Raw genomic sequence first — 21,025 nt, forward strand, 5'->3', positions numbered from 1 at the left:
GCCAATGTTGGTTGCTGCAACGGCTCCACTTCTTCCCGAGGGCAATATGAATTCATAAGAACAAGTCCTTTTAACTTTGTGTAAAGCCGGTGTACAATATCGTTTTGTCTCCGTCAGAACCTGATAATCCAGTCCACTGAACAGAGTACTTCCGTCAGGCTACAATCAGTTTACAGAGCTTTTCTGGTTCGAGTTTTCAAGACAAAATACTGTTACATTCCTAAATTTTAGTTCTGCTTTAATTTCAAAACACTGTGAATCATTTCAGCCACTTCATTAAGTTCAGAGCATTACAGTTAGGCTTAGCTTTCCAAAGTGATTGCTTATCTTGAATTATTGCCATAAAACAGTAGTTTCAGTCATTGGGTCCCAGAACCTTGGAAACACTTCTACAATATGCAAAATCACAACAGTAAAGTGATCACTTAATTACAATTATACCCACAAATTTCATCTTTCATTATATGATTTTCTTATTAGCCTATAGAAATGTAAAGATTCCATTTAAGGGTGAAACAAGTGATTGTCTTAAATAATTATGATTATATTTATAATTTTTATAATAATGTTGGGCTTTTATTTTTAAGTAAACAAACGTCACTTCCTGTCTAACCGTGTCTCTCCGTGTGTACTTGGACTCAAGCTTGACTCCCAGAGCAGAGTGGCTCGACCTAAGGCGGGTGGAGGGAGTGCCAGCTGGGTGTAGGAGCAGTCTGACGTCTTGTTAGTGTGAATGACTTGGGGGAAAAAAACACACACACACACACACACACTCTGACTACAGCTCAGCAGGCGAGACGATCGAGAAAGAGGAACGTTTTTATTTTGTAACTTCTTCCCGCTTCCTTCCTCCACCTGTATGACTGCGTGAAGACCAAAGGTAAAAAGAAATGTCTGTTAAATATCTCAACCGGTGGAAAAGTTCATATAAGCTGGTGTTAAGAACAGGTGCACAGTATTAGACAATGCCTATATTTTCAAATTTTGTAAAGTGAAGATTTGGGGTAATATTGTGAGGCTGCATCTCTCTTATCAAAAGAGTCGTTCTCAAAACTGACAGCTTAGCTTGAACGTAAAGTAGGCAAATGTATCCTCATATCCATCTCAATTTCCTGTGTCCAGCTTCTGAGGACACTCTGCTGGTTCAACGACTGGGAGTTCGTTGACGCGTTTATTAGGCTAGTAACTTATTAACAACCCGTAATAAAACATATGGCCTGAAATAACGTTAATTTCGCCATTTATTGTGTGCTACTTTATTAACATCGCAATGTTTGCCTCTATGAAGACCAGTTGTCCTATAATACGTGGTCGGCTTCTCAAAGCATCAGTCAAAAAAGTAAATAATACGGTGGACATTAAAACGAAAGGGACCGAGTGTGGCAGGGAAACATGCAGTCCCTGAAGGCAAACAAAGGTAAAGAAACCAAAATTCCACACGCTAATTAAGTGCTGCTGCAGAATGATTTTGACTGACTTAATGAATGTGGCCTAAATAAGCAACAGAAAGCATCCATCAACTGCAGCTCCATCTGCCAGACAGTGTTTGTTTCTTAGGAATGCAAGTGCGTAAAAAGAAGAGAAAAGCAGAAACAATCACTACACAGCTGCATGAATCCTTAAGGACTTTTACAGCTGTGTAGTGTTTGTTTCTGCTTTGCTGATCCCCTTGCACAATACCATGGACGCCCAGAGGTGCTGTGTATTCAAGCAATCCAGCCTACAGATAATTATAATTTATATAACATGCAAACTACTTATAATAGTGCACAGGCGGACTTTTGTCTCGAGTCGACGCAGTTGATCCAAACCAGCTGTAGAGTGTTAATGTGAAAGTGACACAGTAAGCACTTTGCTGACAAACATTGAGAGTTGCAGAGAGTTGAGAGCATTACATTTTGGGGCGTGGAGTTACCGGTTTGCACTAAGTATTACAGGTCAAACCAGATGACATACAATGAATGCCTGTGGCATTTAGTGTAGTGTCAATTTGGAGACTGTTATTTCTTTTGCACTGGCCTGCAAGTTTGGCTTTTTCTTTTGCTTATGAGACAGTACTTACATAAGAACTAGTTTATCAGTCAGTTGTTTCAGTTCAATTGGAGACCTGGTGGGATTGTGTCATTTCTGAAGACCACATTGTTGATGTGTGTGTGTCTGTGTGTGTGTGTGTGTGTGTGTGTGTGTGTGTGTGTGTGTGTGTGTGTGTGATGACTCAGGCCTGCCTCAGTCTCTGACATCACGTGCATGTTTTGTTTCTATTTCAGTAGTTTTTCATATTAAGTGTGGTTCAAAACTGTATGGCTGCTCACTTTATTTTTACCTTCAATATCACCTATTATAACAGTGTAATATCACACCTGTCTGTAAACGTTATCATTTATTTACGTATCTATTTTTCAGCCTTTCTAAGACTTGACTAGTACAGTCTTTATGCATAAGACATTATCAACTTGGGCTGAAAAGATCCTAGTAGGGTCACCTAATCACACAACAACAGCTCAGCTGTTTTCTGGGTGGGTGCACTTTGCAGTTATCAGAGATCTCCAACAGAAGATTAATAACCTCCTATTAGCTAGATATGACAAAGACTATTGGTAGATACGATCTTGAAAGGGTCTAGTATTGATATATCATTTTGGAATAGTAAACGTAGTCCATGTTGATCGGGGCATAGATAAAAAGTGTTTCCTTCAAAATTATGACTGTTTGGACAACACAGGGACTTTAGTTTTCCATCCTATGTATGACTTCTTTCTGTTTATTAAGATTGACTTTAAGTCAGGTTTTGGACTTCCTCAAACAAGAATTTGGAACATAACAATTATTCTCCAGGCTGAAAAAGTGACAGTGATTAACAGGTCAGATCTTTTGCATATGGAAGAAACTGGCCATTCAAATGGTTTAATTTAGTAGAAAATAGCACATTAATTGTCAACAGTTTTTTCTACTATTATTAATTTAAAAACTGAATTTAAGAAGAAAAATAATCCCAGCAGGACTTTTCATGACGTTTGTTTTTTTCAAGTTGCGATAGACACTACAAGGTGTGTCAGTTTTTGTGTTAGTTAAAGGAAAATAACTGCAATTTAAAGTGTATATGTCATTCTTTTTTAATAGTGCCTGTCATTGTCGGTTCAATGTTCAATTTGTTTAACAAAAGAATGTTAGAAATCACAGGAGTATCATAGTAATTATGTTAACACATAAATCATACCATAAACAGTCAATTTAATGATATCTCCACAGTTGTGGTCTTGTCCGGTCTTGAAATTAAATCCTGAGTCCTCTTCATCCGAGACCAAGAAAAGGCCAAGTAAAAATGTGGTTGATTCTGAGATGAGTGCGAGACTAGGGCTGTGCAATTAATCCAAATTTAATCGTGATTTTGATTTTGGCTCAAATGATCACAAAACAGAATAATCCGGAATAGACCGGTCTTAAGACCAAGACCGACCTCGAGTCCTACGTCACTGTTGTTCAGGGTGATTGATTAGTTTCTATTTGCCTCTTCAGCTGTAATGTGGTTTCAAGAATCTAGACAGACCAGACTCATTCAGTTTTCTTTGTTAAAAACATAACCAACTGTCTGTGTCTTGGAGTGATAAAGTTTTTTCAATGTAAATATTTAGTTTTTGCTAAACACTTCCTCTTTTCCCTCTTTAAGTGACTCAGTTATGGAGAGCTCCATTGAGATTTCCCAGACTGGTGGCACCTCAAATCCTAAGCCATCTGTGGCCCCCAAACCTCGGCTCACTCCGAAGCCCTTCTCTCTGCAGAAAAACATCGCCATTCGCTCCATCCATGCCCCAAAGAGGACGGGTGCGACCTCTAAGACAGCAACACAGCAGACTGGAAAATCGGAGGCCTCAGGTGTCCCCAAACCGCCTGTTGCCACCCCCGCTCTGAAACTCCCTCAACAAACCACCACCTCTGATTCCAAACCCAGCTCTGTAAGTGTGCTCACCAAAGATAAACCAAAACCAACCAAAGAAAGTAAAACAAGTCCATATGGAGAGGATACTCTTGATTCTAGTGTAGGGAAATCAGATCCAGCCTCACAAACTGCTCCACCCAAAGAGACACCCAAGTCTGAGCCAATCCAGAGAGATGATGTCATCCATGCAAACCACAAAGCATCCACTGATATTATAAACTCAGAACAGATAGGTGAAAAAAAGACAGAAGACATAACTCCGACGTCTGTCGTCCAAATGGTTGAAGAATCAGGAAGTGACGTTTCCTCTACAGACAATCCAGAATATCAACGGGGCAGCAGCAGGAAGCGTCTCTCCATGAAGCTCACCTCAAAGTTTGAGTCAGCTGGTCTATCTCCACCCCCCCAGCCAAGTGTAACCGTCTATACAACCACAACCAAAGATGAGGCACACAAGCCAGAGTCTTCAGATCCCAAGCCGAATCAGACAACATCAGGGCCGTCAAACGATGAAGATGCACCTAAAGAGGCTTACAGCGGAGGAGGCAGTATAAAACGCAGAATCAGTCTCCTGTTTGACTCGTCATCTAGGCCAGAGCCCATGACAAAGAGAGAGGAGCCAGAAATGCTAAATGGTACAGGCAGTGTAAAGGGTGTAAAGGAGAGAATCAAAACCTGGGCCACGGAAATAATCCCTGAGGGTCCAAAGACTGAAAAGAAGCCTCAGTTTGCACACCGAACTCGCTCTAAAAGGTGAGCGAGCCTCCTTTTGTCTGTGTTATTTGTGTTTGTTACTTGTTACCACATGATTAAACGAAAAATACATTCTTTTGCACGTGCAATCAAGGTAGATGTACAGTATATAGTGTATAGTATATATATTATATTTGGCCATTATTGGCCAGGGTTTATACTATTTTCACTTCAGATTAATTTGTTTGTGATCAGACTCATGCAACAGATCCAGTGTCATTTCCACACTTTTTATGTGCTTTTTAAGGGCTTTTTATTTCAACTCTTGTTGTAATTTATCTTTCTGCTCAATATAATAAGTAGTCATTTTTGTAAAATTGGTGCTTTATTGGTAGACGGTGGATAGTTTTCTTAAAGAGAGGAAGGTTTCTCCAGTCCCTGTCATACAATGTCAACAAATCATAGAGAGCTGAGTGCAAGTCTAGAATTGTTTGGTGTTAACTTGAGTGTCACCAGCACTGTTGTCGTTTACTTGTGTCTCTAACTTTCTGTACTTTGTGTGGACATCAATAGTGGTGTGGTAAATGAATAACATAGCTTGCTATCAAGATTGTGGCCAGATATATGTCCTCAAGTAACCAAGTCTAGAAAAGAGTGCAAACCAAGCCTCCCCAAAGTGTAAATATCACAGTAAGATTAGATATCCAACCTGCTATACAAGTACAGACTGAAGTATTTTTGATGTATAAGACATTGGTACCTCCCAGCATCTCACCACTCAGGTACTATATTTTGGTTAATTTGCCCAAGTTTTGCTTTTTACTTTTCAGCTATTCCAAACACAACAGATGTGGATACTGTAGAATTTGTGTCAGCATTGAAAATGACATTCAAAAAATTCAACAGCAAGATGTATTTACTGGTTAGAAGAGAGATATCACTATAGATAGTAGAAGAATGGTTCCTGTGAAAAAGGTTAACAGCGTGTTCTGTGGATGATCCAGAGTAGACAAGACTACAAAGTGGTGGAAACTTTTACTGCTTTGAGCACCACTAAATATATCCACCACCAGTGTGGTGATGTAAAGGCAGAAAACTTGACAAATAAAACTAAACAATCAGAATGGTTAGCTACAACTAGTGGTAAGTGAAATAATGCAATTTTTGTACTGTGGGGGAAACAACTCTTTAAAGCAGTAGTTTGACATTTTTGGTAATATCGATCAGAAGATCTATACCAATCTCATGTCTGTATGCTAAATATGAAGCTAGAGACAGCAGGTTATTAGCTTTGCTTACCATAAGGACTGGAAACAAGGGAAAACATCTGCAATGACAAGACTGCATAGAAACTTATAAAAGGTCCCTTGCAACACTCCAGTCACGGCGTGAATTAATCGTTTTAAAATCCCGATCTCGATTCACCCTGTTCACGATTTAATTGTTGCATAACTTTGATTTTACGAGCCGACTGCATCACATACGCTACTACTTTCTTCTGTGAGTTTTAAACATAGACTGCATAAAATATGTTTTTATGCGCTGCCATGCTTCTCCTTCTCTTCATTGAAGCCGCTATGTTTACAATGTGCTATAGGTGCCAAAAAAATTATATTTGGCACTGCCAATTTGTTTTGCTTCGCCATGGTCAAAAGAAATTGTGGCAGAGAATCGTGATATCAATTCTAAGCAAACAAAAATTCAATTCATTCATATTTTTCACCAAATCGTGCAGGCCTAGCATTTTTACATAATGTTCTTTGCAAACAAATAAAAATAGATTGTGTTAATTACCGCGCTTTAGAGATGCTGGTAGGCAAATGGGTTTAACAATGGTCAGAGTCAGGCTAGCCATTTCCCCCAGTTTCTAGTCATGAGAGAGGTATATAGGATAGGTATAGGAAATATATGTAAATGTGCTTGGATGTCTTAAAATGGCAGGTCCATGCACTGCCATTGAGCTGGGAAAAATTCTTTGAAAGAAAGATCATTAAACTGTAATATTATAAACTGTTGTCTCTGCCACAGCTTTGAGCCAGCAACTGCTCCAACAGCAGAGAAAACAACCAAAGTGCCGGCTGAACCTTCTTCAACGCAGACATCGGCCATTCCGGCGGTGGATCTTCCTTTGAAGTTGTCACCTGCTGAACAATCCACAGAGACCCCGATGGAAACATCGAAAGATGGTCTGGCTGAAGTTAAGCCATCGGAAAACTTAAGAGAAACATTAGGAGAGCGTCTGCAGAGCAAATCAACAGAGGGGGATGTCAAACTACGCAATCACAGCTCATCTACGACCCACGCTGGCACTGATGAGGGAGACTCAGCTGAAAGTGAAAGTGCTCAACATGCTCCAAAGAGGAACGATGTCAAACGCCGCTCCGTTCGCTTTGGTATTGTAGAGAGAGATGATGGTGGGCCTCCATTGATCCTGGGCTCAGCGTCTGATTCCAGCGAAGAAGAAGAAGAAGATACTTCTGGGGATGAAGCTGAGGAAGACATCCCTGTTTCAGTGCCTGTCTACAAAAGCGTAGAGGGTCTTCAAAAGAAGGATGGTGATGAGGTGCGAGAGCAAGAGAAGAAAACACTGAAACATTTGGAGTTTGAAAAAAGACGGAGAGCAAAAGAGAACGAACTGGCAGGACTCAAGTTGGAAGAGGAGAGGAAACAAAAAGAAGAAGAAAGGGAGAAAGAAAAGGCAAGGCAGAGGGAAGACGAGGAAAGGGTGAGAGAGAGGCTGAAGGAGGAGGAAATGGAGAGACAGAGGAGGGAGGAATATGAGCAGGGAGTGTTGAAAGAACAGGAGAAGGAAAGGCAAAGGCTGAAAGAAGAAGAGATGGAGAGGGAAAGGCAGCTGGAGTTGATGTGGCAGAGACAGAGAGAAGAGGAAAGAGAGAGGGGGAAACAGAAAGAGGAGAGACTTAAACAAGATCAGGAGGAGAGGGAAAAAGAGAGAATGAAGGAGGAGGCGAGGAAAGAGGAGAGACTAAGGGAGGAGAGAGAAAGACAAATGCCGAAAGAGGATGAGGAGAGATTGATTCACAGCGAGGAACACAGATTAGAGGGAAAACTGAGAGAGAAGGAAATTAATAGAATCAAACAAAGAGACGAGGAGTGGGGAAAAGATTGGGTGAAAAAGACAAAGATGCAGAGAGGAGAAGAAGGAGAGAGGGACAGAGAGAAAGAGTTGGAGTTGATGTGGCAGAGACAGAAAGAGGAGGACAGGGAGAGAGCAACACAGAAAGAGGAGAGACTCAGACAAGAGGAGAGAGAGAAAGAAAGATTGAGAATGGAGGCAGAGGAAAGAGAAAGGGAGAGGCAAAGGATACTGAAAGAGCAGCAAGAAGTAAAAGAAGAGATGGAGAGAAAGAGGCAAATAGAGATGGAGAGAAAGAAAGAGGAGGACAGGGAGAGGTTGAGACAGAAAGAGGAAAGACTCAGACAAGAAAGCATTAGACAAGAGGAGAGGGAGAAAGAAAGATTTAGAGTGGGGGCAGAGGAAAGAGAAACGGAGAGGCAAAGGATGCTGAAAGAGCAGCAAGAAGTAAAAGAAGAGATGGAGAAAAAGAGGCAAATAGAGATGGAGAGACAGAAAGAGGAGGACAGGGAGAGGGTGAGACAGAAAGAGGAGAGATTCAGACAAGAGGAAAGAGAGAAAGAAAGATTAAGAATCGAGGCAGAGGAAAGAGAAAGCGAGAGGCAAAGGATGCTGAAAGAGCAGCAAGAAAAAGAAGAGTTGGAGAGAATGAGGCAAATAGAGATGGAGAAACGGAAAGAGGAGGACAGGGAGAGGTTGAGACAGAAAGAGGAGAGACTCAGACAAGAGGAGAGAGAGACAGAAAGGTTAAGAATGGAGGTGGAGGAAATAGAAAGGAAGAGGCAAAGAATGCTGAAAGAGCTGCAAAAAAAAGAAGAAGAGTTGGAGAGAATGAGGCAAATAGAGATGGAGGGACAGAAAGAGGAGGGAAGAAGGGAAGAGGAAAGGAACAGACAAGTAGAGAAAGAAAGAGTGGAGGAGCTGGAGAGAAAGATGCAAGAGGAGATGGATAGAAAGCGAGCTCAACAACTGGAAGAAGAGCTACGAATGGAGGACGAGAGAAAAAGGGAAGAACCAGAGAGCGAGGGGCTAAATTTAGTTAGCTTTGACTCTGAAGATGTGCCTCAAAAGTCAAAATCGCTATATTCCCCTTCAGTGAAAGCCCATGAGACGAGAGATAATCAGGTTGAAGTTGTTTACGATGACTTCTCTGTCAGACCGCCTCTGTTGAAGGTGGATTTTGACGACTTTTCAGTCAAACCGAAGAGATGGGGCTCACAGGCTAAAGTGGAAACTAGTCCGCTCATCCAGAGCTGGCCCGCTGTCTCTGTGGATAAAGAGGAAGTTGAAATGCTGGCACCCCTGGATGTCATTACTTGCAAAAATAAAGTGCCAGAGCAGGTGGAAAAGCCAGGCAGCCCGATGCCTACATTAGCCCAGGAAAGACCAGAAGAGGAACAGGTCATCTCCATGGAGTTGGTGGAGAGGGGGGAGGAGGAGGAGACAAAGAGGGAGGAAGAGGAGGAGACAATGGAAGATGAAGTGGACGAAGAAGATGAGCAGGAGGTAAATATGAAATTTTGTCCCATTCTGTTGGAATGCAAGGGTATTTGTACCCACTATTGATAGATTTTGTCATGGGGGAATTGTTCAATGACACAGAAAGGGTGAGGTTAGGCAGCGAGACAGGAGTGTACATGTAGGTAGGCCTAAATGGGATTATTTCACCACTGAATCATAACCTGGCAGTCACAAACTCCCCACCTGCACCAACACATTGGCATTCCTGTAGCATGGGGAAACACATCTTGTTATACTCGCTTCGCCCTGATTCAGTCACAGCTTAAATAAGAGTGTTTGTGTGAGTGTGTGTGTGTGTGTGTGTGTGTGTGTGTGTCTAGGTGTGAGTAATGAAACAAGCATGGCCTGAAATCTACATCTATGTGCCGAGTGTTGGTAGTAGTATCTGCCCTTGCTGACGGCAACACCTTATTTCTTACAATAAAAAAATAGTTGCAGTGTTGGAATAAGATAGATAGATAGATAGATAGATAGATAGATAGATAGATAGATAGATAGATAGATAGATAGTTTATTGATCCCATAAAAAATGGGAAAATCCAGTGTTACAGCACCAAAATCAGTCACAAAGCACAGAATATAAATATAAATGAAATACTAGGAAAAATATACATACATACATGCAATATACATGAAATAATAATATGAATAAAATAAAAACAAATATTTGAATATGTACAGGATGGGAAAAACTAAAATGTGCAACTGCTTCAGTAATATGCTAAAAGTGTTGACTTTGGAGGTGTGTTGATAAAAAGTGATTCAAATTTTGAGCAATCAAATTAAACTACCAGTGACTACGTGATGCATTTTCTGAATCCTTCAGTCAACTGTAAAATTACATCAGATTGTATGAACTCTACGTCTGGCGGTGCACATACTGTGTGGTTAAGAAATCTAACAGGAAGTGAGGTTACGACTTCCTGTGCATCTAGCCTGCATTAGTCTGTCTGCTGCTTTCATTTTTCTCTTATTTGTGCATAAAGAAAATATTTCTTTTCAGAAGCAAAAGCAGTTTAAAAGAAAGAAAAAAAAAACGTTGCATGGGCATAAGAAGGAGGGATGGGTTATTTCCAGCAGCTATGGGTGAGTTTTGCAGATTGAATGTTACCTAATAAGTGCTAGAGATTTTGTAGCAGACCTTTTTGGAAATGCCCTCATTCGGTCTTGCTAGGAGTTAGATGAGACAATTGATACTACACTCTTGTCTGTATAATAAATTTGAAGCTGGCACCAGCAGCCGTGTAGTTTAGCTAATTTTATTTTAGCTTAGTTTAGCATAAAGACAGGAAAACCGGGCTACAGCTAGCCTGCCAAACACAGATAGCCTGGTTCTGGTAACAAAATCTAACAAAAACTGCCTACCAGCACCTATAAAGCATACCAATTAATACAATATGTATAATTTGTACAGAGCCAAGATAGCTGTTTCCCTGTTCTCAGTCTGTATTGTATAAGATAAACTGATAAAAAATAATCTGTTTGCTAGCCATAGCTTCATATTTGGTGAGATTGGTATATATCTTCTCTTTTAACTCAGCGTATTTCCTAAAATATCAAACTAGTGCTTTGAATTACTGGATTAACTAAAACCAGATCTTCTTTTCTGTTTATTTGAACCATTATACATTACTCAATTCATTTTGAAAAAAATGTACTATGTTAAAATATATAATGATATACTGTGTGATACTGTGATATGGGATCCTTTCTATAGGCTATATACTCTCCTAATTTTACTTTCTGAGTGATTTGGGAATATAAACATATAAAGATCCGCCAAGAAATGGCAATCGTACACCGTTTTCATGGGAGGAGTTAACACAGACATTCTCTACTTCTGACTAGTGAAATGCATTTGATCCCCTTTCCCATTCTTAATTCAGGCATTCATTTGTAGCTCATATCCAATTGTTCATTTTAAGTCTGTCCATAGTTTAGCCTGAAGCTAGACCACCTCTGGGTGTTGGTGGGCTGTAGACTTCGACCACTTTTATCTTACAAATTGGACAGGTATTAGCTTTGTATTAGTGCTGCTATGCTTATCATAGATATTATAAGACTGCTTCTAGCAAAATATTTTTTTCCCCTTCAGTTGATTTACATTCAATGACCCATTGAAGATATAGTACAGATGCAGTCAACAAGCCATGTCTGGGAAAATTTCTGGGTGGACCCACAAATCATGGCTGTACTGCCTGAAAAAAAGTAGTCCTTATCAGCTTGATGTGTAAGAGTCAGATAATGTTGCTGGGAGATGTTGAATGACAGGGAAACTTTATCAAAAGCGACAAGGAAGCAAACAAACAATGAACAGTGAAGTCAAGACAGATCGGTTCACCACCTGTTTGAACATGCTGCATTTTTGCAGAATTAAATAAAACAACTTGCGTGTGTGTGTGTGTGTGTGTGTGTGTGTGTGTGTGTGTGTGTGTGTGTGTGTGTGTGTGTAATTCACATAACCAGTGAACTACTGCTCTGTCGGTCATGGTTGTTAGAGTCCTGTCCTGTTTTCACCCCTGGGTGGTGCTGCTGCTTAAAAAGAAAAATGGCACTTTCTTATCCTGCATGACCAAAACCTAATAGTTTATATCATGTTGAGGACCTTGTACCACTATAACATTAATGCCACCATAACAAAAAAACAGTGAAGAGAGAGAGAGTTTAAGAAACTTGTTTATGCTGCAGGAAAAACACAAGACACTGTTGTGTCTCCTGTGTGCAGAGAAAAGCTTTTATTTTGACAGGACATAAAAGAGGACGATATTTACTGGGCAAACACAAGATGTGAAGCCAACCGTGCAACCTCCTTCAGGTTACTTACTAAAAGGCAGACAGAAAGATGGATGGATGGATCCTATGGTGAAAAAAATACTTTGTGGCCATCATGTCCTCATTTGGATTTGGTCAACAGGGCAGCGTGTCAGAATGACCATACATGGTGCCACTCTGTCTCTGTCTCTGTCTCTACTCAATCTCTCCAACCCCTTTTGAGAGAGCCCGTCACCCCTCTTACACACACACACACACTTTCTGGCACAAATACACTCAAAAGAGGATGGGCTAAACCCCTGACAAGAAAGTTCACATAACCACTGTCCATTCTCTCAGTCATCTAGTAGCCTACTCAAACTTTCCAAAAGTCTTCCTGTTTTCTGCTGTTCCCTCTTCTCACTCCTCACACAAAGACCCGGTTCATTCAGTTACCTGCATCATTTACCTACTGGGAGAGAACAGTAGAGGGAGGTGCCGAAAGCACCTTGGCCCAGCCTGCCGCACCTTCCTTCCTTCCCTTTGGATTTTCCACATCCGTGCACAGAGCTACGCTTTGTTTTGACGTTTTGTGAAATCACTCAGGTAAAGAGGAGATAAATGGGTGATTTACAGTACCTCTCTGTACCCAGCTTTGGATCTTTGGAGTGGCAGATATTTCCCACCTTGCTTTTCCCTTTTTTATGAATGGAAAACGGAGTAGTGCTGTGAACTTGGACGTAGGTACACAAGCAAACAGACTTGACTGTGGCAGATGAAGTGAAAGAGAGTGCACAGGAAAAGAGGTAATCCTTAAATCAGTTTTGTGCAGGACTTATAGCTTTGTTGCTATTTTTTGTCTTTACGGCCAAAGGGAAAGTTTTTATAGAGAGTTCTGTCAGTGTGTTTTTTAAATGGATCATGATGTGATGATCTTTTTCGGGACGCTGCTGTTTAGGACGTCACATCTATTATAGGGAATGCTGCAGTGGAATAGTGTTGTCACAGTGCAAACACATGGCTGGTCAAACTGTTTACTTTGTCACTGACAGCAAATAATAGACTGTTCCAGGAGGTTTGTCTGACCTGAACAATAAAAATATGGGAGAAAGAGGATGGATCCCGCTCAAATGGAATATGTCTTGCTTTGTATGATGTCAGAAACCTTTTCACAAAAAAAACCTCTTCACCTTCTACTTGCTGAAAATGACAACTGAAAGACAGATTACAGACACAGCTTTCTGACTCACCCACACAACCCCTTCATCTCTAACAAAGCTGAAACTTAGTTTCTGTGGTGACTCAGTTCCCATAGTGACCCTAGTGCCTCTACAACCAACTGTGTGAACCTTTCAACAATGCAGTACTTTGGAGGGAAACTGTCGGCCGCCCAGCTGCATGTGGCTGGCTGGGTTGGCAGCGTGCGGCGTTCCTTGCAAGGGGCTCTGGAGCTGGTGTGGGGAACCACAGAAGAGAAGCAGCAGGAGGAAGAAGAGAAGGATAAAGAGGAGGAAGAAGAAGGTGAAATTGGAACAGGAAGGTTTCAGAGAGCTATGTCACCACTTCGTAGCTTCGCCAGACGTAGCCGGAGATCCCTGCGACGCTTCTCCGTCAGAAGTCGGGAGACTCTGCAGAGGAGAGCCACTGAAGTCCGCTCTGTAAGAGCTGATGTAGTAACCCTGTAGAAGTCAATGAAGGCTTTGAAATGTGTGGAATAACGATTTAACATTAAACATTCATTTAGGTGCTTTTTACAGTTTGCACCAAAGCTCCATGAATCCCATAGTCTAATATTTCCCTGCACATGTGATACCAGATAAACATGCAAATGTAAAAAGGGAGTGCAGTAGGCAGTGGCAGCCTGTTTCAGGAAGGCCAGAGTTATCTGATAAAGTTTTCTAAATGTAGTGTTTTATCAGTGTACATGCATGCCCTCTCCCTCTGTGGCCGTGGTGTGTGTCAGAGATAAAGCAGAGGACAATAACAAAGTGTGACACGGTTAGACAAGGTTTATCTAAGAATGGCTGTTTATTTCTGTGCCCTCTGCCTCTGTGTGTGCCTTAAGCTCAAGCTGATTACATTTAGTCATTGCTGGTGCCATTATGTAGCTTTTTTACGTTTAAAATTGCCATTTCCCCCACAATTTGTCCTTACTTCAGAGTCCATTACATTATATTAACCTTTAAATTAGATTAACTATGTTTTTTTATTTCATCTTACTCAAAACTATCAGATAATGTCGAAAAAGGTGTTAAGATGAAACACAAGTAATTTAAGAGACTTAATGATAAAATAACCTTCAATGTAACATTTTGTCCATTAGTTCAACAGGAAATCTGCTGCCAAAACACGACAATAGCAGGTTTTTCATTTCCTTTGTACGTTATCCTTGTTGCATATCTTGTTGTCATCTTTGGATATAAAACAAATGTTGGGTGCCTACAACGCAGGTGATAGGTTTTGAGATATACAGGCTGAAATCTGTCTCGGTAGTTTTGCAGTGTTTATTGTGGCTGCTGACTGCATGTAAGTGTAAACATTTGTGTCTTTGATATACAGTATGTGGGTGTGCATGCACAAGAGCCACAATGGTACAAATAACCTGCAGGCTATATCCACTTTGATCTATAACTTTTGTTGACTGTCTAATACTGGATTAGAGTCTCAGTTAGTTGTACTCTTGGCATCTCTGTTGACTTCTCCACTACACCGGAAACAAGCTTACACATTCCATTGACCTTGACAAAAATGTTTTGAGGTAAACTATAATAAGGGCCATTCTGTCTTGACTTGCACATCCTCCGTCCTCCACATACTGTGCTGGCACATACAAAACACACATATGCAGGTTTATTGCGGTTTAGAGTTGTAGTAGTTTTTAACACATTGGTTTCTTATTTCAGCAAAATATAGGTTTCTGCTTTGTTGATTGTTTTAAATATCTTTTAAAAAAGGAACAAAATGCCTTGATAAAGTTTCCAGACTGTGTATGTACCTCTGAATCTGGTTGCACGCGTGTAGATTAAAGCTGCACTAATAGACATTTTCATTTTAACAGTGGCCTACGTTACTGTGTTATGTGAAAGGTGCCCACTCACAGTGACAACCCCACATGCACATGCACAGCAAATAAACTCTGATGCAGCCTATGAATGCTACCTGCCCAGCACCAAGTGGCAGACAGATAACATAGTGAAGCACTTAGCAGCTGAAGAGCTAAACATTCCCCTCAGGAGTTGGCGGAGACCAAAAACAGAGCTAAAAGGAGAGTAATTAATGGACTTAAATGTGTCCGGTGGCCAGGAACATGACTCCAAACAAAGTTGCTCTGTAACAGCTAGATGTGCAAATAGGCAACTGTTTGATATATGTTCAATACATCAATGTTGAGTTCACAGCTTCTTCCGCTGCTTTGTCAAAATAGATTTTTACTTACTATAGGGCAATATTTTTGATATTCCAGGGTACTTGAAGTAAAGTTGGTGATTTTCTGTGGCAGAATTGTCTCATTGTTGCATACTTGTACCACTGCCAAATAGAAAATATTCAGATGCATAACGTTTCTCTTTCAATTCTCATTAAGCTTTTTGTGAATAGTACTGCAATACTGATGTCCTGAAAAATTTTGCTAACAACAGTAAAAGGTTCAGAAGCTGCAGTGGCTACTTCTGTAGAAAAGGTTGGATAGATTCCGGATATATGCATGGTGGTGGAAATGCACCACTGTAGACCGTGTCTTTGTTAGAACAGACTTTGTTTTTCTATGTACCTAAACACCAGTCTGTGGTTATAGGAAAATCACTAGAAGCCTATTCATTCATGCTGTGATGTTGCCAGATAACAGGCATTGTGCAAATGAAGCTGCTGTTGTGTGAGTTCTGAGTAATAAATGGATTCATGAAGATGAGATGTGTGTAAAAACATACAGAAGGCAGGGGTGTTTACTCAAGTGTTGTTTTGTAACCAGGTGACAATATGACAATACAAACAACATAAAATTGGGATGTGCCCCTTGACAAAATGTGAAGTGAGCTTAAAGGAATGTTTGCTAAGAAGTGCACAGTGGTTGCTTTTGTTTGGAATGTGTGTGTGTGTGTGTGTGTGTGTGTGTGTGTGTGTGTGCGTGTGAGTGTGTGTGTGTGGGTACATTCCAGCATGTAGGCGTGACAACATCAGTGTGTTTGGTGTGTCTGTGTGTAGCCATATAGGTGTGTATGCCAGTGCTCATGGTGTTTATTGAGAACAGCCTCGCTTCTGTGAACGGCTCATTAAAAGATGCATGCTTGGATGGTCCTTAGTCCTCGTTCCCTCTGTAGTTAGTGATCTTGGTTCAGCACACACTCCATTTTCTCTCTGCCTCATCTCCACAATGTGAAATTCTCAAATGCAGATTTACACAACAACAACAAAAACATTTCTATCATGTGAAAAGTGTGAGAAAGCAGCACAGAGAGAGAGGCAGAGTAGTACCGGTTGGTATCTGCACATGCTTAACATGAAATTGGAATTTACTTTGGCGAAAGTCTATCCCCTATGTCAAAGGCTTCCTTTATTATTGTTTTCTCTGGTTCTGTTGTATGGTATGTGTTTTCCAATTTAATGTACTGTCTGTCTTTCTGTCTCTTAGGCACCAGTTAACAGTAATAGCACAAATGATGAAGACACTGATGCTTTGATAGACAATGAGCCAGACCAGCAGAATGAGGCATGTGAACAGACATCTGAAATTGACAGGTACACACACGTGCACACACACACACACACACACACACACACACACACACACACACACACACACTCATACACTCATTCTTTTTAAGTGGTACCTTTAATATTCAATTCAATGTTCAATTTTTTCAATAATAGAATGTTAGAAATTATTTCCTTTAATTTGTTTTATTTCAACAAGCAATTTGTTGTATTTTAGAAGAATACGGAAAGCAGCAGAATTGAAGAACTGCATACATTTTAATCTGTTTATTTATCGCAAATTATATCGCTATCATGACATGCAACAATGTTATTGCATATTTTCCTCATATTGTGTAGCCCTAATACATACTGTGAACTGCAAACTGTTTCCTTGGCTTCATATCCTTAATTTACTCTGATGGAAGACAGGCATGACTGGACAGGTTTAAGTGTCATTCCTTGAGTCTAGTGCTGAAGGTGTGGCTTCACATTGAGGCGATTTAATTAAACTGGGCACATTAGCCCTTTAGCTTTCTGACATTACAGAAGTAAGCAGGCTGAAGGTGCAGTTTGAAGGTCCAAGTTTAGCACTCATTTCTTAATATAATTATGTAACTAACAATAACCCAATGTCACTGTGAAACCAAAATGCCTTTATCTTTTTTTTTCAGTAAGTATTTTGTTTAAACCCATGTGTGATTTGGACTTCAATTTTCAACATAATGAGATATGTAATTAGCAAGTACTGTTTTTTAAACATAAATCCTGTGACAGCATAACCAAGTTTAGCTGCACACAAAAATGTGATGTCAGGTAGACTTGACTTCCCTGTGCCCCTTTGTGGCTAATACACCACAACACAGAAACTCATAAATTGAACTAAAATGAATCCTGAAGCAGACTTGAAAGAATCTAAACAATTCCTATATCCTGCTAATTTCATTCTGTGCTCACACAGAATTTTAAATAGCTTTCTTTCTCTTCAGCCCAAAGCCCGTCCCTGACCAGGTTCCTGAAGTCTCCTCTGAAGACGTTGATACCACGGATTTCTATAGAGAGCCTGAGCTGGCTCAATTTCCGGAGGTTGGTGATTCTTACATTCTAATCCTCCCCCCCTTCGTGAATGGTGACAGCTGATTGCTGCGTCATCTGCTGCAAACAATAACATGTAGTTTGGTTGTTAATTTGCATATCTACCTGGGAAAACTCTTGAATCTACATTGCTGTAGTGTGATGGTAAGTATTACACACTGGGAAATACAGTGTGTTCTATTAATTGCTTGCTAGATTCTGTGTGTGTATGTACACAGAGCTCCACTCCTCTCCTCGACACCAGCGTGCAGAAATCGAAGGCAGATCTGGTTAGGAGGCGCACTCGAACGCATCAGCCACGCTCGCTCCGTGGAGGTTTGGGTCCAAAAGAAAGCCCAGACTGGAGGACCCGTGACTCCACAGGTTATTACTGCATCCATAATGTTATGTAATCTACTTGTAGGGATGGAACTCAGTGTTTTTTTAAATTTCAAAATAAGCAAACAATGTCTCAATTAAACACATCCACTCTAGGCTAAAAGCAGTCTAGAAATGTTGATTTACTGCATGTTATGACTGACATTATATCTGTTTTTAGATGAAAAAGAGGCATCTTCTAAGCAAAGGGAGTCGGACTCTGACGAGGATCAGCCTAAAGCAAAGATAGTCTGTTCTCCTCCTCCTACCTCTCAGAGAGTCCCCATGTTCCCTGGATTGAGCCCTGCAGCCTTGATGGTAAGTTCTCTGCATTATGTTTTTTTGTTAGATAACATGATACCAATGGGAGACATTTGAATTGGGTAAAATGTCCTTCACTATCTCTTCAAGGCTCAGTTAAAAAAAAGAACAGGTCGAGGTGAAGTCAGAGGGAGAAAGGAAACAGAAGATGACAAGGGAAGAGAAGAGAAGGAAAGTCAAAATGAGGAAGCGGCATCATCTCCCTCACAACAATCCCGCTCTACTCGCTCTGCCGCTCATCTGGCAGGGGCTGCACGAGTGCTGCCACCCTTAGGCAGCACGGACGCAGGGTGGGAAAAGAGCACGACAACACACCTAACAAAATATATACAGAAATTATGAGAAAAATATTTCAAATTTGGTATGCATTGTAGTCATGACACTCCTCTGACCTGTGATTCTGTGTCATTCAGTGCCATCTCCTCTCCTGCATGGCTGAAAGAACTGAAGTCTAAGAAGCGCCTGAGTCAGTATGACAGCGAGGCTTAGCCAGATGCAGGTGAGCAAAATGGCAGAGGTTATAACTGAAATACCGACAACACAGGTTCTTTGAAATATAATAAAACATGTATTTAAAAAGGTTTAAAAGAAGATTCTGCTGTTTGCTTGTGATAGACTTGGGGAGGCTAACACCTAAAACCTTTCATGAATCAACATAACTCTTCTTTAAGCACACGTTTGGCTTATTCTCATACAAAAATAAGCCAGTGGTCCCTATAGAATATAAATAAAAAAGCATCTTTTGGATGACTTTCCTATTTAGTAACAGAATTCTGATTCTGGTATTAATGAATAGCACATTAGAGCTTTCATAACCTGTGAATTGCTATATGAAGAGCATTATATAGGATTTAACAGGATCAACCATAGAGGAACCTTTTGACATATGGTTTATACCCTGATTTACTGTAGGAGTGAAGGCATTATTAAAAAGGATATGCTTGTGAGTCATAATGCAAGACAGCTTAATAGGTTTGCGATAATACAAAGTGAATGTTTTTTTAATGCGACTGTAAAACAAACTGTCACCAAAGACAAAAACAGGAAGTGGGTCATATCTTTGCAAAGCTTTCTCCTATCATGATCTAAATTTCACAGTGGATAAAGACATCCTCATTGTGACTTTATTCAGTTTGTTCTGCTTGATGTTCTTTGAATTGCCTTTTAAAATTGCTGCTTGCAGCTATATTTTGTTTAGCTGCAATAAGTAAAACAAGGACATGTCGATGTAAGGGTTACGGATCTGAGTGCCACTTGGGCCAGCCATGCATAAACATAAATGCACTCATAGCAGTGCAGAGTACTTATACTACTGTAAAACCAACAAATTACTTGTGATATATATATATATATATATATATATATATATATATATGTGTGTGTATTATATTACATAATGTCGAAAAGTGAACTTTTCTTCCTCTTGTTCCCTTTAGGAGACAGTGCCATTGCTCTTCAACAAGAATCAATCCATCTCAGTTGCTGCTGCCGACGGCAGACACCTTGCCACAATTGCTCTGTTTTCCATTTTGAGTGCCTTATTTTGGACTTTTACTGATATATTTAGGGGGTGAATTCACGGCTTTTGCTGAATGTGGAGGCTGTCAGGAACTTTTCTTGCTTGGAAATAAAATAGGGGGCCAAGGCTATGTGCGAAGACTTTGATGTGTTAATGCCAAGTACATGTTTTTCTACTGTTGTACAGAGGCTCAGTGGAGGGGGAATACCCCCACTTTAGTTTAGAGCAAATCCATGGGCTGTCTCATTCTTTCTATCTTATTGTTTGAATGTGTTAGTCCATCATATACTGACAGGGACTGGTGACACTAGGCCTGCACACATAAACACAAATACACAAATGTACAGAAAACACTGAATATAAATAATGGATTGCATCTTGTGTGTATTTGTAGTTTAAGTTGTACAAAATGCCTTTTACATTAGCTTTCCAATCACAGATCGTCTCAAGTAAACTTATAAGCACTTTAAGAAAAATGAAAACAAATTACCGTCCATACAGTACATCTATGCAATAGAATAGTCAAGTACCTAACTTTAGTAACATGGCCAAGGGAATTTTTTATTTGTTGCACTATTGTATGTCTGTCTTCTCTTTCCAGGTCCACAAAACATGCACTTGGTGCACTGGTTTTTATTAAAACGCCCAGTAGCTGGTGAGAACCATGGACGTGTCAGAACATCACCAGTGAGCTGGGAGGAAATTTTGAGCATGCTCTAACACAATCAGGAAGTGTGTTTTGTAAAATTTTGTAAAACCCATAAAATGCAATTATCTGCGCTAGATGCTTTTATGTGCCTTTTTAATGTTGAAGAGTGGCTTATCTGTATACATGCTGTAATCATTCATGATATCAAGTACAATAAGAGGAAATTGAGGGAATTTGTATTAAAACCTTTTCTATGAAATGCAATCAAGCGTGTTTTTGATGGGAAACTTGCATGCCATGGTGCAAAAGGTAGTCAGTGGAGCATGAAGAAGCGCATGCCTACTGTTCAGTTTTTAACTTGTAGATATTTAAAACATTTTTGTGCAGCTTTTTCAA

At 40.3% G+C, this 21,025-nt stretch overlaps 1 protein-coding gene across 3 annotated transcripts; it reads left to right on the plus strand.

The window, feature by feature from the left end:
• Positions 1-635: 635 nt before the first annotated feature.
• On the plus strand, positions 636-20,893 carry tnks1bp1 (tankyrase 1 binding protein 1). Of its 3 annotated transcripts, none has more exons than XM_034869654.1 (12): positions 636-880; positions 3,668-4,690; positions 6,659-7,948; positions 8,147-8,397; positions 8,581-9,233; positions 16,627-16,733; positions 17,678-17,774; positions 18,002-18,146; positions 18,322-18,458; positions 18,552-18,751; positions 18,875-18,960; positions 19,898-20,893. In XM_034869654.1, exons 2-11 carry the CDS (start codon positions 3,678-3,680, stop codon positions 18,948-18,950), a joined length of 3,969 nt encoding a protein of 1,322 aa, XP_034725545.1. In that variant the 5' UTR covers positions 636-880; positions 3,668-3,677; the 3' UTR covers positions 18,951-18,960; positions 19,898-20,893. The 3 variants fall into 3 exon arrangements, with proteins under 3 accessions (XP_034725545.1, XP_034725546.1, XP_034725547.1); XM_034869655.1 differs by having other exon boundaries at positions 6,659-7,925; positions 8,130-8,397; XM_034869656.1 differs by having other exon boundaries at positions 6,659-7,925; positions 8,130-8,167; positions 8,531-9,233.
• Positions 20,894-21,025: the final 132 nt, after the last annotated feature.

The sequence above is a fragment of the Etheostoma cragini genome, chromosome 4 (assembly GCF_013103735.1).
Source record: "Etheostoma cragini isolate CJK2018 chromosome 4, CSU_Ecrag_1.0, whole genome shotgun sequence".
Lineage (NCBI taxonomy): Eukaryota > Metazoa > Chordata > Actinopteri > Perciformes > Percidae > Etheostoma > Etheostoma cragini.

Coding starts and splice junctions, on each gene's coding strand:
- tnks1bp1 (XM_034869654.1), top strand. CDS start 3,678: ATGGAGAGCTCCATTGAGATTTCCCAGACTGGTGGCACCTCAAATCCT. Junction 9,234..16,626: donor ACGAAGAAGATGAGCAGGAG/GTAAATATGAAA, acceptor TCTGTCTCTTAG/GCACCAGTTAACAGTAATAG. Junction 18,147..18,321: donor GAGGACCCGTGACTCCACAG/GTTATTACTGCA, acceptor ATCTGTTTTTAG/ATGAAAAAGAGGCATCTTCT.